Genomic DNA, 18270 nt, shown 5'->3' with positions numbered 1-18270 from the left:
AAAAGGCTTCCTTGTTTGGATAGATGCCATCCCAGACTTTATTTAAAGTTCAGCGAGCCAGGCCAATTCATGTCACTAATCCCAGGGAACATGTGAGCTTTCTATGGTAGTGTCAAGGTTTTCCAATCATTTTGATAACTCATGAGTAGGCAAAACACCATATTTTGCTTCTTGAATGTCTATAGAGGTGCTACTTCATTTTACTGTTTTCATTCTTAACCTGAATTAACATTTTTAAAATGAGCTCTGGTAATGTAACTGATCCCAGGGTCTCCCCCCCCACCCAACTCCCACCTCATCTTAACTTAAAAAGTCACAACATTATTGCTTCTGTTCTCAGTTTTTCTTAAAAGTGACCTTGAAAAAAAAGTTTAAACTTTTTCATTACATACATTATCTTTAATGCAGTTGTGCATTTGAGTTTTATTCTCCTGAGCCTCAGAGGAATTGTGTGTGTGTGTGTGTGTGTGTGTGTGATGTTTTCTCACAGTTTTGTATCAAGTGCCTTCTATTTTTATTTATTGTCTTTTCTCCTATAGCAAACATCAACAGCACAGTATAAGATTATTACTGAATGATTTTCTTTAGGGAGGCTTCCCCAGTGGCTCAGCAGGAAAGAATCTGACTGCCAGTTCAGGAGATACAAGAGATGAGATGCGGGTTTGATTCCTAGGTTGGGAAGATCCCCTGAAAGAGGAAATGACATCCCACTCCAATATTTTTGCCTGGAAAATCCCGTGGACAGAGAAGCCTGCAGGGCTATAGTCCATGGGGTCCCAAAGAATTGAACATGACTGAGCATGCATGCATGCACTTATGGATACTATAAGAATGAGGTATTTCCCCTACTCATAATCATTACAATTTTCTACACAGCTAATTTGGATTGGGAAGATTGCCCCAGAGGAAGGCATGACAACTCAATCCAGTATTCTTGCCTGGAGAATCCCATGGACAGAGGAGACTGGCAAGCTGTGGTCCATAAGGATCTCAAAGAGTCAGACATGACTGAAGTGACTTAGAACGTGATATAGGTTATTTGTTTTCACCTTGGAAGTTGTCTTTGTTGGTTTATTTTCATAAAATATACTTTTCTTATTTTCACAGGTAAAAAGATGGCCTATCAGAAGGTCAGTGCAGATCAAAGAGCTCCAGGACATTCACAGTACTTAGACAATGATGACCTCCAAGCCACTGCACTTGACTTAGAGTGGGACATGGAAAAGGAACTGGAGGAGCCTGGTTTTGACCAGTTCCAGCTAAACAGTGCTGAGAATCAGAACCTGGAAAATTCAGAGACTGCAGACCTCAATCTTGATCCCATTCAACCAGCAACTTCACCCAAAGGAAGGTTTCAGAGACTTCAAGAAGAATCTGACTATGTGACCCATTATACAAGATCTGCACCAAAGAGCAACCCCTGCAACTTTTGCCGCCTTTTAAAAATATTTTGCATGGCAATCATTTTATTTATTTCTGGAATCTTGATAGGCTATTACTCACATAAAAATTGCCCTTCAAATGCTACATCTTCAGGAACCCTTGATCTTCAGTTATACCAGGAGATTCTCAAGACAATCCAAGCAGAAGATATTAAGAAGTCTTTCAGGTAGGTGTGCAAACAATGGATGTTGGTGGGATGCATCTCCTGGGAAAGATGTCTTACAGGGAATATCCTACTGGTGATGTTTCCATGGTTTAAAGTTAGTCCGCCCTCCCCTGAAATGCAGACACTCTGGAATATGTGAGAAAATAATCCTTATGATCAAACCTAATGTATAAAATACAAAACATACCGACCACCCCATTAAAAAAAAAAGAAGAATGTGATTATTGCAAAATTATAACTTACCAGCAACCCCTTCATGGAGGGGGATGCATGGTTTCAGATTTATGATACTATAGTACAAATTTATGATGATGCTTTGATAATCAATAATAAGAACCATAACCCCTGTAGATACTAAAAGACTTGAACCACTATATTTTCTCCCTCTTGGGAAATTCCAGGTAGGGCAAATTGGTATGCAAAGATTGCTGGATGTACATGTAATAAAAACTAGTGCATTAGACGTATGATTGAAATTTTTAATGACATCAGAGTAAAATAAATGTGCTTTATGGACTTAAATAACTGTCAAGAGCAAAGGCAAGCACTGGTAGTATTTGGTTCCCTGCATCACTGAGCTTCCCAATGAGTGCTTATATTGAAACACATTGGGTTCTACGTATCAGGCAGTTGTAAAAGGTCATCTCTCTCTTAAGGTAAGTCTGCCTATGACCTCTTTAGCCAGAATGTGTTATTTATAAGTTAAATGATAAGATATTTTTATCAGGCTTTAATTCTGAGTTCTTGGGAAAAGCTCCACTCAAATCATATGACAAATGGGTAAGTTAAATTTTATTGCTTATCCTATTGTTAACATATATATTGAATTGTAAAGGGTTTCCTAGTTGATACATTTAGAGAGGTGAGGAACTGGAAGGGAAGATTAATTATTAGGATTCACTTGGGTCTTCCATACTTGGTAATAAAGACTAATCCTAAGTGAAACATATTTGTTGTGTGTAGGTAGTTGAGAGAAAGGTATATTAGGTCATAAGGATATTCCTTTTGGGTTACACCAACTTATTACCAACAATATGTTAGCACACATGCATTTCTAGGGATCTTCTAGGGAGCATGCCCACTGCAGATGCATCATTTAATCTATGTACGGACATATCACACTGATGTTGGTGAAATATAATTCTGTCTGAACATCACACGATTCATGGTCATTTGTTTGCTATGTCCTTCTATGTCTCTGTCAAATGAAGAAACTAACAATTTTGATGGTATTTCTCAATGTCAATTATTTATAGTGAATTGAGTGAAAGATACAACATTGTCTTATAATCAGTGATTGTATCAATTAGGATCCAACCACAGCAGAAATCTCTCTGAATACTTAAAAGAGAGGGCATTTAAAATAGGGAAATAATTTCAACAGAGCTGAAAAACTGAGAAGCCAATTTGGGGACACTGAGATAGCCAACAGATGAACAGCAGAATGAAGTCATGACTAAACCTAGGCTGGAGAAAGAGTGAGTTGCGGAAACTCAGTGGAAGGTGGAATTTTCTGGATACACAAATGGGTTGGTGGGAGATGTAACCTCAGCCAGAGGCACCACTGAAAGCAGAATAAGAAGTACCACGGCTTCTCTCTTCCTTCTGCCCTCCTCCCAGTTATCTGTTGGTTGGCTGAACTCAGCAGGAAGGCTGTTGATTCAGTTCGGTTCAGCCACTCAGTCGTGTCTGACTCTTTGTGACCCCATGGACTGCAGCATGCCAGGCTACCTTGTCCATCACCAACTTCCTGGAGCTTGCTCAAATTCATGTCCTTCGAGTTGGTGATGCCATCCAACCATCTCATCCTCTGTCATCCCCAGTTCCTGCCTTCAGTCTTTCCCAGCATCAGGGATTTTTCCAATGAGTCAATTTTTCTCATCACGTGGCCAAAGCATTGGCGCCCACGAAAATAAAGTCTGTCACTACTTCCACTGTTTCCACTTCTATTTGCCTTGAAGTGATAGGACCAGATGCCTTGATCTTAGTTTTCTGAATGTTGAGTTTTAAGCCAACTTTTTCACCCTCCTCTTTTACTTTCATCAGAGGCTCTTTAGTTCCTTTCTACATTCTAATTATGGCTAATACTGTATCTTTTTTAATGAAAGGGGATTATTATTTCCCCTTCTTACAAGTGAAATATAGACAGAAAATTAGAAAAATATAAAGTATACACCCATAATCTTACCACTTTGGTCCCATAATTTTATTCTTTTTATCTTATCCTATCAAGCAGCAAAATTGCATTATACCATCTATATTTTTTGACTTCTGCTGTTGAATTTTTTCCACTTACAGTATAGTGAGAACCATTTTCAAACCAATAAACACAGAATTGAATCATTACATTAAAATGTTGCTGGTATTCCCTTATGTAGAGGGCATGAATTTATTGAGCCTGTTCTTTACAAATATACATTTAGCTTGTACTACATTTTCATACATAAGTGTGTATATTTAATTATTTCCTTCTGATAAATTCCTGGAAGTGATCACAGATTCAGAGTTTAAATTTGTTTAGTTGTTTGCTTTGTGTTACCAAATTGCCTTGTAGGACTGCCAACCTTCTAGGTCCTAGTTATTTTTTGCTTTGATAGGCCAAAAATAGTGTTGACAAACTTTTATATCTTAATTGACCACTTGTAGTTCTTTTTGGCATGGATGAACTACTTTTATAATTTAAAAGTTTATGTTTACTGAATGTTGCAGTAGTGAAATAGTCTATCACTTCATATATGGTGTCCCATCTTTCTGAATTTCATTCAGTTGATGTATCTTATTTGTTAACAAATAAAAATGAACAATAAGAAAATCCCTAGATTTTTAAAATATCTGCATTATTGTGACAGAGGCAATATTTTTCATTATTCTCTGGCTTATTACAAGTAATTAGCCAGGAGTTAAGTTATACTGTGAAATGATCTTTACAAGCATTAAAGAAAATGCCATATTTTCTTAGCTCCTGCTTAACTCTTTAGAAGTTTAGAACATGTATAAATTATCATGAGTTATTTCTCCTCTGACCCCACAGCTCGTGCCTAGCGCTCTTTCTGTCCCTATATATATATATATATATATATATATATATATATGTATGTATATGCATATATGTGTATGTGTGTGTATATATATATGAATTTACTGTCATACTTTTAAAATGCCAGGTTTGATGATGATGCTATCAGCAGCTATTCTCTCGAGCTGTACTTTCCAGACATCTTCCTGCTCTTCCTCTGTCTTGAATTATATTTTAGCCTGTCTTGTGTGTGTGTGTGTGTCTGTGTGTCTGTGTGTGTGTGTATGTGTTCCTATCCAATTTTAGTATTAGAGGGAATGAGAGCAGGGAGGTTGGGAAATATGAAGACGGCAGTAAAGCAAATGGCATTTGAATTGGAGAAAAACATGTAAATGTATTTAAGCAGTGCACATAATTCAATTTATGCAAATGACAGCAGAATGAATGTAACAGTAATAGAGTGATGGTTCCTAAAGAAAGTAATTAGCTATCCTATCACTGATCTCTCCAGATAGCAAATGCGTATTGTCTCAAATTTAATCACAAAAGGAATACAAAGGATAAGATCTATTTAATTACCCATAGTATTTTATTACTCTGGACTTTAGATAAAGCAACTGCTTCACTCAGTTTCTCGGTGTTATGTAGAGTGACATTAATTCCCTTAAGTGACTGGCTCAGCTCACAGATGAGTGCTCATGCCTCATCAGAGCTCATGCCTTTCACAATCCTTAGGCCTTTGGCAGGAGCAAGAGCAGCACCCACCAAGAGGATGAGTGAAGATTATTGACAGAGGGTCTTTAAAGCAAAGGCTACCTTCTTAATCCTAGGCAACTTTTGAGTGTGTTCATGTGCCTCAGTGAAAGCCTGAGTACAACCACTGGAATTCCAGGGAATCTCTATAATCCCCTTTTTTGATCTCCCACCAGTTGAGTTCTTTCTCTCTTTCCCTGCAACAATCAGTACTTTTTCTCTCTTTCTGTTGACCTAAACCACCTTCTATCTTGCAGGAGAGAAAGAACTATGAGTCTGGCCCAGTCCTTGGGTCATAGTACATGGTCACTCAGTAAATCTTTATTGCAGGAGACAATGTACCCAAAATATAGACCTTCTTATAAAGCCTTCACTTCTATGTGTATGATCATTTTTTAAAAGAAAAGAACATATACTTTTGGCTCTTTATGTATATTACTGAAATTCAAAATTATGTATATATGTATATATATATATATATATATATATATATATAAAGCCTTTGACTTTTTAATGTATATACATTCTTATAGAATATGCTAAAAAGTTGATTTTAAGGGTAGCAGATTTTCTTTTCTCTATTGAAAACATGTGCTGTGTGTCTGCTGTATTCCAAGCAGTCTGCCAATCACTCGACAGTTTTTAATGATATTCTGTTTAATCTAGGGAGCATTTCCATTCTATAAAGAAGAGATGAAAGTACACATTGTACAGAAAGATATTTCTATGATCACAGGTTTGGTGGAGGTGCAAAGTAGATTCCCTCACAGATCTTTTCATGCTCTGCCAGTGTAAGGAATGGGTTGTCTCAGGCTAAGGCCAGTTCAGCTAGAAGTCGTGCTTTCTTCCTTTTTAATGGTGAAGTAGAATCAAAGGATTCTCCCTCTACCCTCTCTCCTTCTCTCAATCCCATCCCTTCTCTCTTGCCCTCTTCCTGCTCCCTACACACTCCTCACTCAATTATTTTATATTTGAAGTTACATACTACAATTAGGTTACTTACTTTCCTAGTAAGCAAATTTCTTTATCTTTTTCACTAAATCTGTCTCTCCTGTGAAACACCAGGAATGAATTAGATTGTTAAGGATCAAGATAAAGGAACTCTTAGTTTTTCAAATTTGATTTTTTCTTAATGGGAGGAATGTATTTTACATAAAGATAGGACTCTTTTTCAGTGATGGTCAGTGAAATATTTTTGTCATATATATCAAGATCATCTGTGCTTACTGGCTACCTATTCTGAAAATTGCTCAACCTTAAGGCTTATCACATTTTTTCTTATATCTTTCCTACATTGACTATAATAGGCTTTTTCATCCATTCACTTCTTGATCTTATTCATTCCAAAAAAAGGAACAAGATCAGTCAGATATAGTACAAGGGAAAAATAAACCTTTTCCTCTGAGGATAAAGTATGTCAGTTTCCTGTGGATTCACTTGACTTCCTGACACTCTTGCAATAGAAAAGTTGGTAATGATCACATTCAATGGAGTGAAATACGGCTAAACATGGAAAGGTTGGGAACTGATTACACGTTTCTCTCTTTCATGTCCCTTTTTAATGTCAATAAAACAAGATTCAAATAACCTACATGGATGGCCCCTTGAGACTTGCAATTTGAAAATCTCAATCCATGCTTTAGAAATTAAGCAATATGTTTGACAATTGCAGCTAAAAACATTAATCCCATAATCTCATCAGGGTAATTTATAGGAGAAATTTAAAGTAGGTAATTTAAAAGAGGTAATTTTGTCAACTGGTTCCAAATTGGGAAAGGAGTACATCAAGGCTGTATATTGTCACCCTCCTTATTTAACTTATATGCAGAGTATATAATGCAAAATGCTGGGCTGGATGAAGAAAAGCTGGAATCGAGATTGCCAGGAGAAATATCAATAACCTCAGATATACAGATGATACCACCCTATGGCAGAAGAACTAAGAGCTTCTTGATGAAAGTGAAAGAGGAGAGTGAAAAAGTTGGCTTAAAACTCAACATTCAAAAAACGAAGTTCATGACTTCTGCTCCCATCACTTAATGGCAAATAGACGGGGAAACAATGGAAGCAGTGACCTATTTTGGGGGGCTTCAAAATCACTGAAGATGGTGATTGCAGCCATGAAATTAAAGATGTTTGCTCCGTGGAAGAAAAGATATGACAAACAAAGGTCCATCTAGTCAAGGCTATGGTTTTTCCAGTGGTCATATATGGATGTGAGAGTTGGACTATAAAGAAGGCTGAGTGCAGAAGAATTGATGCTTTTGAACTGTGGTGTTGGAGAAGACTCTTGAGAGTCCCTTGTACTGCAAGGAGGTCCAACCAGTCCATCCTAAAGGAGACCAGTCCTGGGTGTTCTTTGGAAGGACTGATGTTGAAGCTGAAACTCCAATACTTTGGCCACCTGATGTAAAGAGCTGACTCATTTGAAAAGACCCTGATGCTGGGAAAGATTGAGGGCAGGAGGAGAAGGGGACAAAAGAGGATGAGGTGGTTGGATGGCATTACTGACTCGATGGACATGGGTTTGGGTGGACTCTGGGAGTTGGTGATGGACAGGGAGGCCTGGTGTGCTGTGGTTCATGGGTCACAGAGTCAGACATGACTGAGTGACTGAACTGAACTGAACCAAGACAGCATTTTAAAAAGCAGAGACATTGCTTTACCAGTAATGGTCCATCTAGTCAAAGCTTTGGTTTTTCCAGTAGTCATGTATGGATGTGAGAGTTGGACTATAAAGGAAGCTGAGCGCTGGAGAATCGATGCTTTTGGACTGTGGTATTGAGGAAGACTATTGAGAGTCCCTTGGACTTCAAGGAGATCCAACCAGTCTATCCTGAAGGAGATCAGTCCTGGGTATTCATTGGAGGGACTGATGTTTAAGCTAAAATGTCAATACTTTGGCCACCTGATGTGAAGAACTGACTCATTGGAAAAGACCTTGATGCTGGGAAAGACTGAAGGCAGGAAGAGAAGAGAATGACAGAGGATGAGATGGTTGGATGGCATCACTGACTTGATGGACATTAGTTTGATTAAGCTTGGGTAGTTGGTGATGGACAGCCTGGCGTGCTCCTGTCCATTGGGGTCACACAGAGTCGAACATGACTGAGCAACTGAAGTAAACTGAATTTTGTAAACATTGCATATTTTATTGCAGCCACCTAAATTTTTTTAATGGATATTTCTAGCTGATGGGAGAGAAAGTAAAGTTGGTTGGTAATGCAGATATTTAAAAGGATGATGAAAGCTTCCTCTCCACTGACCCTATCTTGGGAAACTAACAAAATGGATAGGTGAATTTCTTTCCCAATTGTTAGATTTTATATAACTACAGTTTGATGGTTATTTTTATATATCAACTTGGCTAGGCCACAGTGCACAGATGTTTGGTCAAACATTATTGTAGATATTTCTGTGAAAGTGTTTTGTTTTGTTTTAAATGAGATTAACATCTAAATCAGTAGACTTTGAGTAAAGCAGATTATCTTTAATAACGTGGATGGGTTTCAACCAATTGGTTGAAGGCCTTAATAGAAAAACACTGACCTCTTTGGAAGAAGAGGGAGTTCTACCATCACACTGACTACTTTTGAACTTGAGCAGCAGTGCTTCTCTGAGTCTCCAGCCTACTGGTCTACCCTATAAATTTTGAGCTTGCCAAGCTTCCACAATTGCATAAGCTGACTTCTTAAAATAGATATCCCCCTCCTTCCCTCCCTCCTCTTCCCTTTCCCTGTCTCTCTCTCTCTCTCTATATATATATATGTGTGTGTGTGTATATATATATATATATATACACACACATACATACATACATCCTTGTCCTCTTTCTCTGGAGAACCCTAACTAGCAATACATGCAGATTTAGGAAACTTAAATAAGCCAATGCAATTTGGCTGGATATTTTTCACTCTAGAATAATTTAGTCAGTCTTTAGTATTAAACTGAATAATATGGAAAATTGAATTTTTTAATAGCCCATGATCATCATCATACTTATTAATCTGCGATCTTATTTTTAATAGTGTAATAATAAATTTATAGGATGGAATTTGAAATTCTAAGTGTCTACCAAGTATTTAAAATATTTTAAAAATGCTTTATTTTTTCAACTTATTAAATGTGGTGATATCAAAATGTAGTCAACTCCCAAAGCAAAAATGCATCTTACAAATTTTACAAAGAGTCATTCTTATCTGGAAAAAAATGGCATTGAAGTTCCCTTCCCTTTCGTTATAACTGGAGAAAATATATTAAATTTTATATGCCTGATTTGGGAAATCAGTTTCTGTCTTCAATAACTGATTGTGTGTTATAGCTGGGCCCTTTACAAATGAAGTGTGCTTCTATTGCTTAAAAATTGCTTTCCTGTGCAACATGATGTAGTGATGAATTAAATCCAAATGAGTCTTATATTCATAGTGTCATAATATGTAACTCGTCCCCTGTGGAACTTTTTTTTTTATTATCTCATACAAGGCAAGCTAATGTCTTCCTCTCATGACTCACTTCTCAGAAGGGTGTGCAGCTTTCAGTATTAGAAATAAGGAAAACTATAATTTGAGATCAAATTACCTTTTTTATAAACTCTTTAAATCACAGAGAACATGTTATCATGTCCCCAAATATGCAAATCAAACTCTGATAGAACAAGAAACAAAAGAAGTCATTCCGATTCTGTGGAGTACATTTCTATCTGTGAGAGGAAAATGAAACTGAACATTTTTCTTTGAAGAGAAATGTGTGCAGGTGCTTTTTACCTTCAGTAAAAATAAAATCAGTGTGGGTGTTTTCTCTCTATTTCTTCACTCAAGTTTCATCATATTGACTCTATTCTGTAGGGAACAACTTGTAAGATCAGCTTGTACCAATATTGTAGTTCAAGCTGCTACACATATTTAAAAGTTCCAATTTATTAGCCTGATAATTTTTGTAATTTGATGAAACATCAGAAATTATCTTATAGCTGCCTTCAGTGTGTCTGGGTGGGAGAATTTAACTGGTTATTTCAGAGTACTCTTGCTATTCATGTGAGCAAAGCACAACAAAAGAAAAATGTTTGTTTCAGCCCAGAGGGGCAGCCAAGATATTAATAAACTGTATCAGATTATCATAGGCTGCTACTCCTTCTGACTTCCTGTGGGTTTTTCTCCTGGCCAAACCCTTACAGATTTTTTTCTGTATCTTGCTCTTGTGAGCCATGGCTGGGTGTGAGTCACTTGCTGCTGTCATGCCACATAATAGAGATCTGAGCCTTCCTTCTGCCATTCTTATTTAGAGAAACTAAACTCCCATTCAATCTGTTTGTCCTGGTTCGAATTTTAAAATTATGTTTTAAAGACGTTAAATTATAAACAAAGGTAAGCACATGATCTATTTATATAGAAAAGTGCCAATGAGTTAGAAGCAGTGTCAAAGCTATACACTGTTATAGGGAAAGGAGACACTTCGCCTTTCTAATTTAAGGGTTTGTATTGTTCTAATCAAATTTATATTCCATTAAAAAATTACACCTGATGGGCTACCATCAAAATCTTATTCAAGTGCCTTTTAACATCACTGCATTTCTTTATGCATGTATTTATTTAATAACTATTTCTTATGGGCCTACTGTGTGCTGGGTTAGCACCAAAATGATGAACAAGACTACAGGATACCTGCATTTATGGTGTTTATGTTCCCACTGGCCAGAGGGAACCAATGGGAAAATAGTTGTTCAGTCAGCTAAGCATAATGACACAAATGATGCATTGTAGTCAGTAGAAAGGGAAGGAGGAGGAGATTGACTAATTTTCAGAGGTCTCTAGGGGTTAATTTTGAATGAAGTGGTCCATTCAGTTTCAAGTGGACACTTGCTATGTTCCTGGAGGGTGGGCCAGGCCAGTTCCTCTGGACCTTTACCCTGGGATATCCGTGGGACTATAGATTGCTTAGCAGATTTTTGGTGGAGCCTGTCTGTCCTCCTTGCTTCCATGGAACTCTTTTCCCTGCTGACTTATTTGCTCTTTACCACTATCTTTGCAAATAAACAACAACGAAAAATATAAAGCTAACCCACTTGTAAAGAGTGAGTTCAGTAGGAAGCAGCAAATAGGAGGAGATGGTGACTTCTGATGACCCTTAAATTTCTAATTATTTGCAATATCCAACTCAGAATTTAATTCTTCTAAATAAGAACCACTGCTCCATCGCTGTGTCTCCTTAAAATTACTGAAGAAAGGATAACTTACTTAAGGTTCTGCTTTTCTTCCCCAAATAGCCTCATTTCTAAGGACTGCCTCATTACTCATGGTTGTTTCTGTTTAGTTTTTTTTCCCACTAACTCCACATTATACAATAAGTAAAATCTTTCTTACAGCTGTCTTATTCTGAGATGATCATTCTAAGAATGATTTGTTAACCATGAATTCCTTAGATGTTAGTTCTTGTTTAATCAGTTATAATCTTTTGAAAGAGTTGCAGTTTGCTAATTATATGTAATTACGGTCTGACACTCAGTGGTGCATGTTAGCTGTTTAAGGCTGCAGGCAGTATCAGTGAGAGTGCTGCTTTACAGACAAGACAATTAAAATATATTTTTAAGTGAATTTTCTTAACATCTATATATGTTGCAACTTCATATGAATAGGAACAGGGTATCAGAAGGTTTCCTATTCTAGTATTTTTTGGTGGAAAAATGTGACCCTTTTGGCAGGAAATGTCCAGAAGAAATCAGGACCAGAGGATTTGAAAAGTCTCAAGGGGTGGGTTCTCAGAATTGAGAAAGTAGCAGCTTTGGAGTAACCACAAATATAGAGAAGATAGTGATTGCTGCTAGCGATGTTCATGCTAGAAATAAAAATCTTTTCCTCTGGTGGGAATAGGGGCAAATGGAAAGACAGATAGTATTGGTATTAAGTATTGCTGCAATAATAGTTGAGCAAACTCCTGGAGATGGTGAAGGACAGGGAAGCCTGGCTTGCTGCAGTACATGGGGTTGCAAAGAGTCAGACACAATTTAGCAACTGAACAACAACAACTATCATTAATCAGGAAAAAGAAATTTGGCCATTGGGAGGATGCCACTTGAAAAATAATTTGCTGACTGGATGGAGGAGAAGCTGTGAAAATGACACAGAATGACCAAAAAAAAAAAAAAAAAAGGAAAACTAGATAACAATTTGAAGTAAGAGAAACAAGATGACAATCACTAACAAAATAAATTAAGTTTTCCTTCTGCCAGCTGAATTAAAAGAAGGTGTCTAAATTAGAAACCTGGGTTATAAAATAACCCAGGAAGGAAAGGCAACCATGAGAAACTAGACTAGAAAATTCTTAGAAGGGAAGAGAAGAGGCTACAAGTGGAAGCTAATGGGAGAAAGAGGCAACAACCAAGACTTTGAGAAATGTCAAAGAACAGCTCAGCTGTTCTGATCCAAGAAAGCTCGGCTCTCATATTCTGTGTTGGCTGTGTACAAGTCCTGGGAAGAAGATGAAGATTCATTCACAGAAAATTTATCCAGTCTGGGTGGAAATGAAGTGAGCATCTGAAAAGGAACGTAGAGAGGGCTGCAAAATTTAGCAGCAAACCAAACATACTTTTAGGTCCCATTTGGCCTTGACATACTGCCCAGGATTTTCCAGAATCTGTATCTAAGCTGCACACTCAATGTTGATAGAGGTCATGCAGTATTTTTCTGCAGATGAAACTATTAATACAAATTTGTCATAGGAGTATGTATGTCTAGTGTTTCTGAAATCAGAGTGATACAAAATAGAAATATGCACCTAGAGCTACTGTTGAATTCAATACTGACTCATGCTCCAGTATCAACCTTGATTCTTTGTAGGCAGGTACTAATAGTTTATTTGGGAAAATAATAAAGACTTGGATTTCCATCTGCTACTGAGTTAGTTTACCTTGAAGCAGTTTCTCACAACTCAGCCGTTGTCCACAGGTAACTTTAGCATAGGTCACTCCTGGAACATGTAGACTCAGGAGTCTCATGATTCAGTGCTACCAGCTTCTGCAGTCAGGCAGTTGGGAAAAGGTAAATTGGGAGCATTCTACACATATTGTTGTTCTCTGTGGTGCCAATACTGCATTTCTGTAACATCCATACCACTGAAGACATGAACTCAGGGGGATTTATAGCACAACAATGCAAACAACTTGGAAAGGGATTTAGAATCAGTCTGCATGGGATCAAATCCCATCTCTACTATATTCAGCTGTATGATCTTGAGGAATTTCTTAAACTTATGATAACACAGTTTTCCTATATTTATAAAATGTAGGTGATAGTTGTCCCACTTTCATATCATTTAAGTTCAGTAGCTCAGTCATGTCTGACTCTTCATGACCTCATGGACTGCAGAACACCAGGCCTCCCTGTCCACCAACTCCTGAACTTTACTCAAACTCATATCCATCAAGTTGGTGATGCCATCCAAACATCTCATCCTCTGTCATCCCCTTCTCATCCTGCCTTCAATCTTTCTCAGCATCAGGGTCTTTCAAATGAGTCAGCTCTTTGCATCAGACGGCCAAAGTATTGGAGTTTCAGCTTCAACATCAGTCCTTCCAGTGAATATTCAGAACTGATTTCCCTTAGGACGGGCTGGTTGGATCTCCTTGAAGTCCATGGGACTCTCATGAGTCTTCTTCAACTTCTTCAGCTCAAAAGCATCAATTCTTCAGTGCTCAGCTTTCTTTATAGTCCAACTCTCACATCTATACATGACCACTGGAAAAACCATAGCCTTGGCTAGACGGACCTTTGTTGGCAAAGTAATGTCTTTTCTTTTTAATATGCTGTCTAGGTTGGTCATAACTTTTCTTCCAAGGAGTAAGCGTCTTTTAATTTAATGACTGCACTCACCATCTGCAGTGCTTTTAAAGAGATATAAAAAAGTACTTAGGGATTAGCATGTAAAACACATATTTTTAATTTGTTTATTTTTTTTTTTTGCTGCATTAGATTTTAGCTGAAGCATGTGGGCTTGTGGTAAACGGGGTCCAGAGTTCAGAGTTTGAGGTGCTCAGGCTTAGTTGCCCCATGGCCTGTGGGATCTTAGTTCCTCCGCCAGGAATTGAACTGTGTCCCCTGCATTGGAAGACAGATTCTTAACCACTGAACCACCAGGGACATCCATAAAACACAAAATCATCCATTTTTTATTGCTGTTAATTTTTGTTAGTAAAAGGTCTTCAGCCATTCTCCAGTGGTAATTTCTCGTTGATCACCATCCTTCACAGGCTGGTGTTTTTTTTTTTTGGAGTGTAGCCCAACCTGTGTCTGTTCTTTACTTCTCTCCTCTTCTGTCAACTTGATGTTCATGTTCATGTTATTTTTTTTTTTCTTCTTCTAAGTCATGCCCATAAGTCTCACCTTTGATATTTTAAGTATTTCATCCAAGAATTTCAGTGTCAGCCAAAATAATGCATAGTGTATGAAGTGCCTGATCATATTTGCTAATAACACTTATTCCACCTTAGAAATAAAATATCTTGGCTCTCAACAGGGAAAAGTCCAGCTTTCCTACTGAAAACCACATTCTTTAGGATGACAGCAGTAGGCAGAGAAGAAGCAGCAGCCTGTTTTTGTTAAAAAATACTGTAAAGAGTGAAGAAGTAAGGATAATCTCATGAGGAATTTTGGAGCAAAGTTGGTTAGAAGTTGGTTCTGAGATAATGATAAATTATCAATAATTTCTGAGTAGGAGAATACAAGTCCAGAAGTATCTTTTCTTACGATCACTTTTTGAAGCACAGGTTAGACACAGGAAGGGACTGGAAATAAGGACAGTGCAGAGATGGTTATAGGTGTCACTTTCACAGTAAATACTTAATGTTCATCAGGTGCATTATCAATGAGCTATGTGTTGGTGGAGCATCAGTGAAGAGGTATACAAGTGCTAAAATGCTGAAGTGAGAGCCATGGTATACAAATCTGATTATATATCTCCTGTCCAACATTGATACAAACTAAAATTCTCAGGCTTTGAGACTAAATCCTCTGTCTCAGTTCTTTTTGCCAAGACGTTTTGCCATGTCTCAGGTTTTACTGAGCTGCCAAGTGAACACATCAGTCAGGATTTGTTGCATGGCAACTTGGAGAAGACGTGAGACCCCTGGATCAAAGATGAACGATTGTTTATTATAGCATAGTAAGCAGCCTAAGCATTATGCTTGCATGAGTTCTTTGAGAACAGCTTCCCACAGGGTGATGAAAAGAGAGTTAGTGGACACCAGAACATGGTGTGGTTGCATCACAGAAGAGAAACCTTCTGTTCAGGGATCCCAGATCTTTTATACTGGGGAGTAGTCACACGTGTGAAGTAAACACTATATTTATCTTAACAAAGCTGTGAATGGACCTGACTTTTTCTCTGGGAGAAACACTATATCTTCCAAGGCTGTTTGCTGTATACATGCCCCTGGATGATAATTCTGAGTTAAAGGCAGTCTGTGCCTTTTCTCATAAGATGCACAAAAATGTGAAAGCTTCATCGTTGACTTGGAGTTGTCAGGCTTTAGTAAGTTGTCTGGGCTTCCCTGGTGGCTCAGACAGTAAAAAAATCTGCCTGCAATACAGGAGACCTGGGTTCGATCCCTGCATTGGGAAGATCCCCTGGAGGAGGTATATGACAACCCACTCCAGTGTTCTTGCCTGCAGAATCCCCATGGACAGAGGTGCCTGGTGGGCTACAGTGCATTGGGTCACAGAGAGTCAAACACGACTGAGCAACTAAGAATACAGTAAATTACCTGGATATATTAAACATCTGCTTTGTACAGTAGGTAGGAATGGATTTCTCAAAGGAATATAATGTAGTGTCTGATTGCAAAGAGCTTGAAGTCTTGGTGAAGGATAAAGAGAAAAATATGTCCCAGTAGATGCTGACTGTTATAATTGCAGTAAAACAGATATAGACAAAGTGTCATTAGGAGAAGAAAGATTCTCATTAGAGGAGTATTAAATCACACAGGTGTGGCAGTAGTTCTTTTCAACAGTTGAATTTAGCTTCACAGCTAAAATAAACTCTGATAAATCAGACTAACCCTGAGCGAGAACCCAGGCAGCCTGGAGGGGTTATGGATATGGCTAGATGGAAATAGGATTTTGACAGAGTACTCTCCTTAGTCTATGGGCTTCCTGATACTATTAGACCAAAGTGAATCTAACTAATTTACATTTCATTGTTCTCAATGGATATTTATTTTATAAAGGTAAACTAAACATGTGTTAATACTCTTAGAGCTACTTCAGGCATTGAAAAACTAACTAGCTATGCTTTATGACACTCTGATGTGGCATTACTAATCATGTGGCAATTAAACACAGGAAAGCAGAATGTGAGAACTTAGTAGACTTTCTAGAATATGCTGTAAACCCTAAACCATTTAGCCATGGTTGGAATGTCACAATAGTGCATTGGAATTTAGAAATTCTTAGAATGAAAAAATCTGCCTAAAATTGGAGATTTTACCGTTATTCACTATGTGGTGTTTGGTGAGACAGGAGGCTTAGACTAATTTTAATATACAAACAATGAGAAAATCTCAAAGCAGATGCATATGGCCATAGTAGCAATTCATTTCAACCCATTCAAATCAGAAAACTTTTCATAGTTGTCCTTTCTTTTTAATAATTATTTAATCAGGGACACACTGATCTGTGTCTCTTCCCAAACTTTTATAATAAAATAAAATGGGTTCTTGAAGTTAAAGCATCTATAAACAGGTTTAAATGGAAAATAACAATGTTAAAATGTTTTCGACTAATTAGTAAAATGAATCTATGTCCACTTATTTAGAGTCATCATATCTATTACATATTTGCAGACATAAATACCTACTTCTCCATTCGTTCTTGAAATTAACTCTGATTCCCACTTAGAGAGTTTAAGCAGTTAATAGGAGTGCTTGCCTGATTTCTGAGAGCCTGAGCAAACAACAAACAAAAGCTTGTTGAGTTAGTATTGGAATCCAGTTTGTTGTGTGTGTGGGAAGGTGGTGGTGGTGGTGTGTTTCCAATTAAACCTTGTTATAGATGTCACACGGAGAAGGCAATGGCACCCCACTCCAGTACTCTGGCCTGGAAAATCCCATGGACGGAGGAGTCTGGTAGGCTGCAGTCCATGGGGTCACACAGAGTCGGACACGACTAAAGCAACTTAGCAGCAGCAGCAGCAGCATAGATGTCACAGAGGTTAGGTATAGTTTCTTGACATACTGGTACCAAAATCTATTCAAGACATGTGGTGATTAGTGTATAAACTTGGCTTTATTTTTGTTTAAATGAAAGGTGCTAATAAAACACTTTTTGTAAGTTATATGTAAAACTTTGAGCATTTGCAAATAACAGATAACATGCTTGTCTTAAGACTTTCATACCAAGTCTATAAGAAGTGTTAGCATAAAAGTGAATATATACTTTTAGGCAGCAAAGGAAAAAATCTTCTATATTTGATTTTTAAAACTGATTCACTTAGTATTTGGTAGAAATATGGGTTGTAAGAATCTCAGAGTCTTTAAGTGAGGGAGTGATAATAGATATTACTCCTTTGAAAAGATACTCACTTTGTTTCTCTAGTGTCAGATTTAAGAATTTCAACATTCTGAATAGCTCAGAATGTCCTCTCAGATATTGACAGTGGTCAAGGAGAGATCATAGAACTAAAATGAATTGTCTGTCTGCTTTGTGTGTCAGTAATGAGTTATGCTAGTGGGGCTTGTATTATCAAAAAAATAAGTACATAAAGCATAAAAAATAACAAAACTAGTCTTGGAAACAACACATTAGCACTTTGTAATCACCAAATGATGTGTTTTAGTGACAACAGTATACAGAAGTGGTAAACAGACTGTCAAGTTGTGAATAGACTAGTCAGCATAAGGTACAGT

The 18270-nt window shown here is 37.5% G+C and overlaps 1 protein-coding gene across 3 annotated transcripts in view; it reads left to right on the top strand.

The window, feature by feature from the left end:
- Nucleotides 1-18270, top strand: part of NAALADL2 (N-acetylated alpha-linked acidic dipeptidase like 2) — a 1658881-nt gene that overhangs the window by 741417 nt on the left and 899194 nt on the right. For all 3 annotated transcript variants that reach the window (XM_042234309.2, XM_060393545.1, XM_042234305.2), the window contains one exon: nt 1108-1609. In XM_042234309.2, coding sequence (XP_042090243.1) covers nt 1116-1609 — 494 coding nt within the window. In that variant the 5' untranslated portion in view covers nt 1108-1115. The remainder of the gene's footprint in view (nt 1-1107; nt 1610-18270) is intronic.

Source organism: Ovis aries, chromosome 1 (assembly GCF_016772045.2).
Source record: "Ovis aries strain OAR_USU_Benz2616 breed Rambouillet chromosome 1, ARS-UI_Ramb_v3.0, whole genome shotgun sequence".
Classification (NCBI taxonomy): Eukaryota; Metazoa; Chordata; class Mammalia; order Artiodactyla; family Bovidae; genus Ovis; species Ovis aries.
The sequence above is the reverse complement of the archived record's forward strand: the minus strand, read 5'-3'. Positions and strand labels throughout refer to the sequence as shown.